The 11,932-nt window shown below is 38.5% G+C and overlaps 2 protein-coding genes across 2 annotated transcripts in view; both read left to right on the forward strand.

Moving 5' to 3' along the window:
- Positions 1-4,644, forward strand: part of CAPRIN2 (caprin family member 2) — a 33,077-nt gene extending 28,433 nt beyond the window's left edge. The window contains exons 15-18 of the mRNA XM_009995189.1: positions 28-213; positions 1,437-1,537; positions 2,270-2,336; positions 3,726-4,644. Of these exons, the coding sequence (XP_009993491.1) occupies positions 28-213; positions 1,437-1,537; positions 2,270-2,336; positions 3,726-4,294 (923 nt within the window). The 3' untranslated portion in view covers positions 4,295-4,644. The remainder of the gene's footprint in view (positions 1-27; positions 214-1,436; positions 1,538-2,269; positions 2,337-3,725) is intronic.
- Positions 4,645-11,813: 7,169 nt separating this feature from the next.
- Positions 11,814-11,932, forward strand: part of IPO8 (importin 8) — a 55,222-nt gene continuing 55,103 nt past the window's right edge. The window contains exon 1 of the mRNA XM_009995215.1: positions 11,814-11,928. Within this exon, the coding sequence (XP_009993517.1) occupies positions 11,814-11,928 (115 nt within the window). The remainder of the gene's footprint in view (positions 11,929-11,932) is intronic.

An 11,932-nucleotide genomic window follows, 5' to 3' on the forward strand; every position in this document is an offset into this window, starting at 1 on the left:
GAATTCATCTGTACCTTCTGTTTTAAGCAGTGAATTATCAACCTGAAGGAGCTGTTCCTGTTAGCAATGGTAGCCTTGCCTTTTATCCAGCACAGACTAATGTTATTCCCAGACCCCCTCAGCCTTACCTTAACAGTCGTGGGTCTGTCAGAGGATCTGCAAGAGGTGGAAGGTCACTGGCTAATTCATATCGTTCCCCTGGTGGATACAAAGGTATGTCTTTATTTACTATCACCTTAACAAAATCTAACTAGAACATGATTTAATACAACATGGTATTAAATTTAGGTTTTATATAAAGCTTCTTAAAGCAAGACTTGAAGAGCAATGTGCAGAGAATGTGGTCTTACGTTGTTGCATTTAAGGAAGTTCCTTCTGACTTTTGTAGTCCCTGTGCTTTGGGTGTCAGGTGAACTGGCAGAGCAATTTCATAACTCTTTGGAATAGGCAAGTAGAAGCTTTTACTAATAAGTTATTAAATTAATAATACAGACTTTTCTGCTTGCTATTTCTTCTATCATTCTGAACATTTTACCCCTTCATTCTTTCTTTGCATCTCTCTCTAACATTCTGAGCAGGTATTTTCTCAAGTTCTTTTATTGCAGTATTTGCCTGAAACAAGATACTCTGTGCTTAGTACTACTGATTTTAATATTACCAGCAGAAACTGGGATGGGGGAATTTGGCAGTAGTGGATAGCCCTCTGGATTAATATCAGAAAGAAGAGTTTTACAAGGAGGATTGTTTGGGCCCTGCAAATAAATTGCTCCTCTACTGCTAGCCAAAGTACTCTAGAAAGTTTAAATGGACTTGAAGCAGATAGCAGGTCAAAGTAGCTGGTAGCTGTGACCTATCCCACTATGAAGTGGAAGGGCACTTAGTCTGTGATAGCTGTTTCTGTTACTGACTGCTCAATACTTTGCTGGAACACATACCAGACAGTGAACTGTATAGTTCTGCCTTAAGAGCAGTTAAGGATTTGGTAGTGTCTGATACTGAATTGCTTGCAGTTCCATTTAGGTAGCTACTGTGTATTGGCTAAAGAGGCTAGATACTATAATATCTAAATGTGTAACAGTAATAGCTAAGGATCTGTCATAGCAAAAGTGAGTATCTCTAATTCTATGTTAAATCCTGTCTCTGAATTTAGCAAGCTTTTCCACTGTCACATGAAGTCCCATTAGTATCAAAGACAATTGTTAAGGTCTGATGCTAATTTGTTTAAAAATGGATTTTGATTAATCCATGGTGCCTAGTTCTGAGGAGCTAAAGAAATGCATTATTTACAGGAGTAGTGAGACTCTGCTCTGAATTAAGGAGTAGATGTGTTATTGCATAACTTAGTACACAATTGTCAAAAGGGAGCTCTAGTTGTATTCTGGACTTGTACTGTGAACCTAACAATGAATGATACTAAATCAACTTTATTGGAACAGGTTTTGATGCTTACAGAGGGTCGGCCTCAATAACTAATGGCAGCTATGGCCAGCTGCAGTTCCCTGGTAGAGATTATGCTGGAATGCCATATTCTCAGAGGGTGAGTATTGGCTTTGCTTCCAGTAGCATCTTGAGCACTGTACAGGAACAAAGTCTTCTAATACTGTAGCTTTTTCATTATCTTACTATTCCTTACAAGCCAGAGGTTATCTTTGTTTCTTAGATAAAACTCTTTTTGGGAAGGTAGACAGCAGTTGGAATAGGAAGTCAGTTCAAACAGAAAATCTGTATGACAGGTTGATTTTAGTCTGAAGGGAATCTCTGAAATGCAAACAAATACCAAATAGGGTGTAGTCTGTTTTACTATGGATTATAAAGTTGGTTCTCAATGCTTCTCTAGTATAAAATAATTAACTCTTACATGGAATGACTGAGAATGTTAGGCAAAAAAATAAATCCAAAAACATGCAAGAAAGCAAAGGTTCCTGATGGAAGAGGGTCTTCAGCTTTGAAATGAATGCATTCTTTTGTATAGACTCATGGACTTCTGTCAGACCTGAGACTTAACATATTTCTTAATGAATTGAACATGTTGTTCGGAAGCAAATTTGCTGCAGCTGGCATTGAAATAGTTCTTTAATTTCACGCAAACTAGTGTAAAGATAAATTTTCCATAAATAAGGCTGTTTATGTACATCTTAATTCTGAGCTCCATCATTGTCTCTGCTAGAGCTTGAATTAATTGTGCAAATGAAATAATAATGTCTATTAGCCCTCTTTATTTTCATATTTGCTTATAGCCATCTTACTAATACTTCTGCTCACTTCATAGGATGTTAATTACCAGCAGTGCTATAAAAGGGGAGGGATAACTAGTGGTCCTCGAGCAAATTCAAGAGGTAAGGTTCCCAGTGGTATGTATATGAACTTGGGTGCAGCAGATACTGAACTGGAGTGTTACTGTAAATACTGAGAAACTGCTATCACTGATCAAACAAATCAGGCTTGGTATAAATTAACCAAGGTAGATGGAAGCTTAGGAACTGTTCTTAGACAGCATTGCATAGCAGCAGATTTAGTTTCACTATGCTCAATTTGATGTTGTCACATGCAATGGCACCTTACTGAATTTTCTTCACAAATTAACTGACTAGGAAAACACAGTGGGTTTGTTGCATTTGGATTTCTTTATTTTTATTGCATTATTCTGGGTAAGCTTTCAGATCCTGGAAACTTTGCAAGATGACTTTCTCTATAAAAAATAGCTTGGGAATACAGCTTTGCTCTGTATTTCCATGCTGAAGTGAAAAACCTGAAAAAATAGCTAAGACTAGCTGTTTGGATCTAAGCACAAGTAATGTGTATTTGGAGGAGTTGTAAACAAGATTTAATTGTACCGTATGTGCTGGCAGAAGCTGGACTTACAGCTGTAGGTGAAAAGTGAGACTGCTATTTTGAAGAGTAAAGGGAAGTTACGGCACATGGAAAGTGTTTTAGCATGAAGCACGTCCTCTCTGTCAGGACTTGTAGAATATCCTTCTGAAGAGAATTAAAATAAAGATATGATGGTGAATTAACAGTTGACAGATGTACTCGTTAGCATTAAGATATCTAATAAAAGTTACTTTGATACCATAAGGGGTATTCTTTTGCAGTGGAAATAACAATGGCTTGCCACTTAAGGGTGACTGCTTTAAATTTTTCAGATATTTTGTTTTAATTCTAGACCCTTTTAACTGGAATCTATGAAAAGAAACTGCTTGATTTTGGGGAGTGGGGTGCAGAAAGCTTAGAAGTTGTAGTGCTTCAGATTAAAAATATTATAGCATCATAAGTTGATATGACCAACAAATGATGCAATTCCAGAAGAACAGTATTGAGGTAACTTGAAGTGGAATTTCAGGTATTGAAGGAGACTAAATAACTACTTGAATCTTGGTAATTTTGTCAATTTCTTCAGAAATTACATTATCTCCACTTGGAATTTAGCATACTTTTTTATGGTAATGAATGGGGCAAATTCTGCAGCTATTGTGAGCTACTGCTCTCCTCCTTAAAAGCATGAGAAGTCATTCATAGTTATTGTGGTCCATCTTGCTGAATGCAAGTGTCATGAATGTGAACCAGCTTCAAGGCCCTCTTCTTGAGGGGGTCCTTTCACAACTTTCTGTAACTGGAAGGCAAACCTGTTGCAAAGCCCGTACACATGCTGCTTAAAGTTGTCTGCAGGTTTCAGGGTGTGCTTCTGTTACAGTATTTATTTGTTGTTGCTGGTCATCTTTTAACAGCAGGGTGGAGTGATTCCTCTCAGGTGAGCAGTCCAGAACGAGACAACGAAACCTTCAACAGTGGGGACTCTGGGCAGGGAGACTCCCGCAGCATCACCCCTGTTGATGTGCCAGTGACCAGCCAAGCTGCCACCATACTACCAGTGCATGTCTACCCGCTCCCACAGCAGATGAGAGTTGCCTTCTCAGCTGCTAGAACATCTAACTTGGCTCCTGGAACTCTAGACCAGCCAATTGTGTTTGATCTGTTGCTGAACAACCTTGGAGAAACTTTTGATATCCAGCTTGGTAGGTTCAACTGTCCAGTGAATGGTACATATGTCTTCATCTTCCACATGCTGAAACTGGCTGTAAATGTTCCCCTGTATGTGAATCTTATGAAGAATGAAGAGGTCCTAGTGTCAGCATATGCAAATGATGGGGCTCCTGATCATGAAACAGCTAGTAACCATGCAGTCCTGCAGCTGTTCCAGGGAGATCAGATCTGGCTGCGTCTGCATCGGGGTGCCATCTATGGAAGTAGCTGGAAATACTCCACCTTTTCGGGATACCTCCTTTATCAGGACTAAAATCCAGTGCGATGTTTACAAAAGAGCTGCTCCAAACACTTTGGTGAAGGGGGGTGGGACTAGCTTTGCACTTACTACTGACTTTATAGAAGATATGTGGTTCCATTATTGGGGAAAATGATGGTCCTGTTGTGCAAGGTGAAATCATGGAGTTGGGGTACTGAATCAGCACTAATTTGGCACTTTATCAGTTGTGATGTAGCCTTGCTAGTAAAGCTGTGAATGTATATTGTTTGCACTTACCCTAAACTGTATTAATGTCCAGCTTACTACACTATTGATTGCCTCAAGTATGGGCTATTCACAATGCCTTGTTGTGCCTCAATAAAACAAGTTAATATGCATTTTAGTATTAATCTTGCCAGTGGTCTTTGTTTTTAAAATATAAAACTGAGCTTATTCCTCATGTGGGGTGTACGTGCATGCTACTGCATAGAACTGGTCTTCAAGTTTACAAAATTCAGGGTAAATTGTATGGTTTACATGGGATTACTTGTTAATTTAGTACTTGTTTGCCATTCTTAGTGTTCCCTTAATGAAAATTAGTTCAACATTTAGTTGTATACCTGCTTCCTTTTTTAACCAAATGGTCAAGAAATTAGAAGTGAAATGCCTACATACTTTGTTAGGACTACTTTTAAATGCTTATACTATAAAAATCAAGCTTTGTCACATCACCTGCCCTTCAGTAGTGATGTAGCTGAAGTTCTTAAACTTCAAAACAGTCCTTGAAGCACTGGCTCACACTGTTACTCGGCTGTAATATATATTAACATTTACCCTTGTGAAGCCCAAACACGTGTGGCTTTGCTTCCCCGTGAGACTTGAATTGGCTAATAATGTGAGTTATCTCTTTCAGAGAATTGCTGAGAAACCTAGTATTTGTAGTTGAAGCCTGCTGCTTGTATTTTAAATCAAAACTGAATACAAAGGCTATGAAGCATTTCTGAATTGCCTTTCTTATAGGTAACAGGCAGTGTGACCAGCCTTCAGCAGTCTCTTGTGGCCTGAGAACTGAAGAGTCATATACATGTCCTTGTCTAAGCAGCAGCATATGAAATACTATAAAAGTATTTCAGTTTTTAAAATGGAAGCTTGAACTCTAAGACTACTGTAGGTCACAAGCTTTTTCTACTTTTAAAAGCATCAATGATTTGTTTTAGCAGCAGGAAATAATTTCAGTGTACTAAGGTAGCTAGTGCAAAAGCCTGACTGGTAAATGAGACTAGAACTATGCAAAGTAAAAGCTGTTCAGCAATCTGCTTATTTAAATTAAAGTAAGAACTGAAATGGTATATACTGCAGACCTGATGGAAAGCTGTTGTTTCTTGGTAACTGGCTTTACAATGTCCACCTTTAAACCATGCTCCCCTGTTACCATGCAAATGCCAAAACACGTTGTCTGGCATAACTTCCTATAGTTACTGCTATGAAGATCTTGGCTTTATTTTGAGATTAGATATTTTTGTCATACATTTTGAGGGTGATTTTACTTCAAGTCTTAGTTTAATTCCTTGGGCAAGTTCTGATATGAGAAGTTTAGGAAGAATAAAGCTCTAAGGAACCTAGTTTGTACCACTACAGGCAAAAAACTTGAAGTTTTGACTACTGAATATTTGTATTTTTAAACATGCTAATTCTGACTTTAGCCAATTAGGGGGCTTTATTTCTAGAACTCCCTCAATAGAGGGTGTCAAGAATTTAACTAGCATGCTGTTCTGAGAATGTTTAACTCTCCTTGTATATTAATAGGGGAACATAGTTGATAATCTTGCAATAACTGCAACTGTGGGTGGACTTCATTGCATTTTTAACAGACCTGCAAATAGATTGCTAGACACCTAAAAGCGTTGACCCAGTTACTCTTCTCCCTTGTTGCTTGCATAGGGATTAGTAAGTAAAATAACCCTGTCCTGTGTATAGTAGCAGGGTGTCCCTTATGCTTCAGACTGTCCTAGTGCTGGTGTCTCCATTCAGCATGCAGCTTATCCAACTTGGTTTTATTATACATATTTACATGAATTTCTTTAGTTTTAAGAACAAGTTACCAGGTACTTCAAAGCATTGCTAATAAGCTTGGCCTTTGGCAACCTCAGATATGTGATGATTGTGAATACATGAAGCACATGTTGCTTTCTAATGCTCCAGTTCAGTCAAGTCTGGACAACTTGGACCCTTTTGAGACTTCTCTTATTTTTTACATAAAAGCTTTGCAAGATCTGCCAGTATCTTAGCTTCCATATTATTCAAGTAGTTTTCAAATACTTAAGATACATGAGGTAAACATCTCAATTATAAAGCTGGTTGTCCAAGATGGATTTTTAAAATCCTAAGGAGTACACACTGTCACAGCTAGAAGAGTGCAGATATGATGAAACATAAGATCTAGTAATTTTACCATTCTTATATAGTAAAATTGATCATAAATCATATAATGGATGGCTTTAAAAAACTTCATAAAATCTTTATTATTCCTGAATTGGAATAGTCTCTACATTACCAGGTACTTTAAAGTGTGGTTTTTTCTCTGATAATTGTTATTTAAAAAAATAAATCTTGAACAATTCCTATAAAGTAACTGAAAATATGATCAATTATATCCTACATGTAGGTACTACATGTTTCTCATGTAGTACCTTCTTAGAACTATTGGTTTCTAGAATTACCTAGCTTGAATTACTGTGCTTCTAATCAGAGTCATGAACACAGCTCTACCTGACCTTCTAGAAAATGGAATGCAAGTGTGATTGAACTGGTACTGTCATAGTTTTCAGACTAGATGTGACTCCAAAGGCTAGTACTGAACCTTAACTGCTGAGGTTTTGTTTATAAAAATACTGTAAAAAGACCAAGCAAGGCACCTTTTTTTCCATACAAATAGCTGACCAAAATCCACTGGTAGAAAATTGCTATTCTCATCTTCAAAATACCTAAAAAAATTACTTAATATGATTTCTGTAATGAGAAACACTAGGCTATTGACACCTCTATACCTCACACTCTGTGCTTCTAGATTAATACTTGTTTTTGAAGGCTTCTCAAAGTACTTCAGAGTGTTACAGTGCATTAGTTACCAATGCAGTTATCTACCTCAATATGTCCAAAGACCTAGATCCATATTCTACTTCTAGGCAAAATGTTTAACATGTAAGTTTCACAACTTGAAAATATTTGGGATGGAACTGGTACGGACTTCATGTAAATACTATCTGCCAATGCTTTTTTTCCTCAGTAGTTGTTAAAGATGCTTGAATTGTTGCACTAGGTAATATGCCTCAGCTATGTAAGGATGATAATCAGATCTAATTAGAACATAAAAAGGGGCATCAAAATTCTGCTCGTCTTCTATTGCTATCTTTACTATTCAAATTGGATACAACTTAAATTCTCTCCTGCTCAGTTACCTTGTGCAGCCTGCAGAAGTTGCGCTACAAGGGTAAGAAACTTAACACTGTTTTTGTTGTTGTTTTTTTTTTAATTTGGAGTGGGGCAATTTCCGTTTCCTTCTCTTGAGTTCAGTGAAATACTGGAACAACCCTGAAATGAGAGAGTGTACTGATTTTGGCTGGGATAGAGATAATTTTCATCAGAAAAGTTGGTAAGGGGGTGTGTTTTGAATCTGAGCAAAACACTTGATAATACAGGGATGCTTTAGCTATTACTAAGCAGTACTTACAGTCAAGGCTGTATCTGTTTCTTGCACTGCTTTGACAATGAGTGGGTCACAAGAAGTTGAAAAGGGGACACAGCTGAGACTGCTGACCCCACTGGACCAAAGGGATACCCCAGATGATGTGCTCAGCAATGCCAGCTGGAAGAGTGAAGGGGGGAAGTTCAAGTTGGGGCATCTGACATTCCAAGTGACTGTTAGGTGTGATGGAGCCCTGATTTCCTGGGGATGGCTGAACACCTGTCTGCTGATGGGAAGTAGTGAATGAATTCATTTTGCTTTGCTTGTGCACACAGCCTCTGCTTTACTTATTAAACTGTTTTTATCTCAAGCCACAAGTTTTCTCACTTTTGCCCTTCCACTACTCTCCTTCACCCTACTGGGAAGGAGGGAGTGAGCAGCTGTGTGGTGCTGAGCTGCTTACTCATCGGGTTCAACTGTGACAAAGGGTTTTCAAAATATTAATGGACTTGTGACTTCTGTGTTTTCTCCAGGTTGTGAAAGTAAGAGGAGACTGTGAATGATGTACCAGAATTGTCATGGATGTCCTGCAACTAAGAAAACCTCCATCCTGCAGGCTAGAGTGGTGGTGCAGAGAATGTCCCTGTTCTGTTGCACTGGTTAAGTTCACATACCTTTTCCTCCCTGACTGCTGTATTTTACCTACAGCTGCTCTGACAAAGCAATCAGTGGGGGCAATGGCTTTAGAATTTCAACTCTGATAGAAGTCCTGTCTATAGGCCTGGCATACATGTATCTGCTGCAGATCATCCTTGCTAGCTCTTTAGCAAATTTGTATGTGTTTTTTGAGAAAATGAAGTTTGAGAGTCTTGTGGAGGAGATGAGAAGTCTATTTGTGTATTCTACTGTACCATAACCAGGTAAAAATGAGTTAACTGTAGGTATACACTTGTTCACAATTCTGATTTAATTTTGTCTTGTCTCCTAACTATAAACAATTCTATTAAGAATGAAAAAGCTTATGAATCTGTACCTGCTCACTGAGCATTTCCAGGTGGTGGTGTACTTGAAAAAACGGTGTAATGGAGGACTAATTTGTCTAGAGAGTACTGGTTCATACAGCTTTTAGGCTCCTTGGGCCTTAGATGAGTACAGGCTGTGGTTGTTATTGAATGAAGGCTTTATGCTAAGTATGGCTCCAATCACTTTGTCATTCATTTACTACAACGAAGTAAAACCTATATTGAAAACAGTGGATTACTTCTACCTTGTAGCACATCACACCAGAGGATCATTGTCTTCTTTCTCATACTTTTCCAGGAGTATCTCTTATTAACTGCAACTTACAACCAGCTGCTATCTGAAAGGAACTTGGTTGGTGTGCTAATGGAGCAGTTCTTCTCTGAGGCAGAAAGTGTGTGACACGGCATTCAGCTAAAACACTGACTGCATTTCAAAACAACCCAAAGTCAGAGGACTCATTCTAAGTAACCTGCAATATGTAAGGGTTTTCCAGTCTTTCTCCAGCTCCCAAAGTTCCTAAACTTCAAGTTATCTTGATAACAACTCTGCCAGAAACTTGGTCTTATTTTTGTTGAAGTCAAACTTACATTGCTTTAAGAGTCCTTGGTTTCAGCAACTGTGTTTTAAAATATGTTTGCTTATTCTAAATACTTCATAAAACTTGTTACTGCACACCTGGAGAATTCTGGAGGTTTAAAAAAATCTTTGCTTTCCCATATTCCCTGACCTTCCTTTAATTCTCATCCTTTTTTCTGTAGTTGCATGCTGGTGCAACTTGGATTTCATGTACTTGTTCTAACTTTCTTTGTATATCACTTGTCTCTTTCACACTGGGTCTTCTGTCACCAGTGCTTTTAGGTAACAAGAAAATCTCAGACTTTTACCTCAGATTCTTTTATTTTGCAGCATAGCAAAACAATTTGGTGGTGGTTTTGTTTTTTTTAATTTCTAATTCAGTTCTGGATCTGTTCTTTTGAAGTAGATGAAGCCCAAAATATTAACAATCTTTGTTCTAAGAAAAAGGCATCCTGGTTCTTGTTTATAAGTATTTCCTTTCATCCTGAAGTTTTTTGAAGTTACATAACAATGTTTCAATTAATGACTAGGCCTATTTTTAGAATTACATAGGCAATGGTATCTATGGAGGTTCATGTTTTCCAGAAAGAAGTATCAGGCATACATCAAACCCAGAGGGACAGGTAGACTAAAATGCTTGCAACAATACTACCACAACAAAATCACTGCTGACATATTGCAAAAGAAATAAGCATTGTTGAACTGGATGTTACTTTATGTAGAGGTTGTGTACACACAATTGATGGTTGTGTGTACAAAAAGCAGGTCTTAAAAGCAAAATGTCAGGTGTAAAATCTTTTCCACTTATTTTTCAGTGAATGCTGTGTGTTGAAAGAGCCATTTTTATTTTAAATACAGTGCAATACAATTTTGAAAAAAAATAAATTAGGGAGATATTAAAATCTCTTTTAAGCATATGTTGTTCTTATATGCTTTATATAATCAACTCCACAAGACTGAAGTCCTTCAACAAATAACTTTGTAAGTTTTAAGTTCTCCTACCACAGATGAATACACAGAAACCCAGTAAAGCAGAACTGCTTTTAAACTGTCCCTAACATGCCAGTTGGGAAAAGGAAGTACAGGTACAACAGTACAAATCCTTTGATGTGGTTTGAGTATATACCTGATCCAAGGTCTTTAAAATGGGTAGTTTTCATTGGGCTGGTGTTACTATCTTAACCAAAGTGGAAAAATGACAAAGAATTACCACAGTTAACAATACATACTTTTTACAGGTACATTGGTTTTGTTTATATTTTATGATTACTGAACATACTCTTGCCTGTTTCTAGGAAGAAATGGAAAGGGGAATGAAAGTACTCCAATTTCTTGCTAGCTGCTGTGCTGCATTACCAAAGAATAGGAAGAACTGTTCTGGAGTGGTAATGATCAGGTTTTCTGCACTACTTCAAGTGATGAAAACCACAAGAGTGCACCATCTCCAAGTGCTAAGTAGGTGGAACTAGTTTTTACACTTAGATTCTTTTTTAATTACAGGCAAACCTATTAAGAGACAATTTTTTGTAAGAAATAATTACACTATTAGCTGCTGTAACATTTTATTTGTAAACAATTTAGGAGCTTAAGTTGTGTAGTGGCAGTAAAGATGTTGTGGCAAGCCTTAACTATACAGGTCAGAGAAGGGTTTCCCTACCATAAATGGCATTCCTGTACATTCAGTAGTGTTAAGAAGAGCATTCTTGTGTACAGGTCAGGTAATATGCAAGTTGAGAGAAGTACTGCTGTTTTCTTAATTGAGAAGTAGTAACAATAAATAACTAGATACTGTAATTACAAGGAACAAATGACATTGTCCAATTACATTCTTTAAGCATCTATATAATGGATGGTTTTGTAATTGCCCCTGTGTTTCACTCCCAGAGCACAGCAAACAGTCTTTTTGTTCTTTCTACCAGCTTATAACGTCTCTGGTTTGTGTTATGTAAATCACCACCTGCAGAAGCAGCTGAAGGGTTTGGCTCCCTAAGGCTGTATTAGTCGTGAGTGTTTTTCTGGCGTGCACCTTTGGTGGTCACCTTACACCTGCGTGTTGCTGACGTTTTCCTTTAGCTCACCTGCGTGTTCTAGGCTTGAAGGGGAAAAGTAGGCCGGGTGCGGCCAGTGGCTGCAGCAAGAAGTGGCGTTTATACCTTCCTGACCCTCCGAGCGGTGCGCACCTTCAGGCACGGGTGCTGTGAAGAGACGCAGACCGTCCTCAGGGCCTGCTGATGTACGTAACGACGGGGACAAGCACCACACCGAGACGCCCTTGGGAGCGCACCGGGAATGCAGGACCTCCTCGGGAGCTCCTCGCAGCCCCCTCCTCCCGGGCCGTCCTGCGGGTTCCCGGCCTCCCCGGCCCGGCTGCCCCCGCTGCTGCGGTGCAGGCTGAATAACGCGGGTTC

This window comes from Chaetura pelagica, unplaced genomic scaffold, assembly GCF_000747805.2.
Source record: "Chaetura pelagica isolate M959 unplaced genomic scaffold, ChaPel_1.0 scaffold343, whole genome shotgun sequence".
NCBI classification, from domain to species: domain Eukaryota; kingdom Metazoa; phylum Chordata; class Aves; order Apodiformes; family Apodidae; genus Chaetura; species Chaetura pelagica.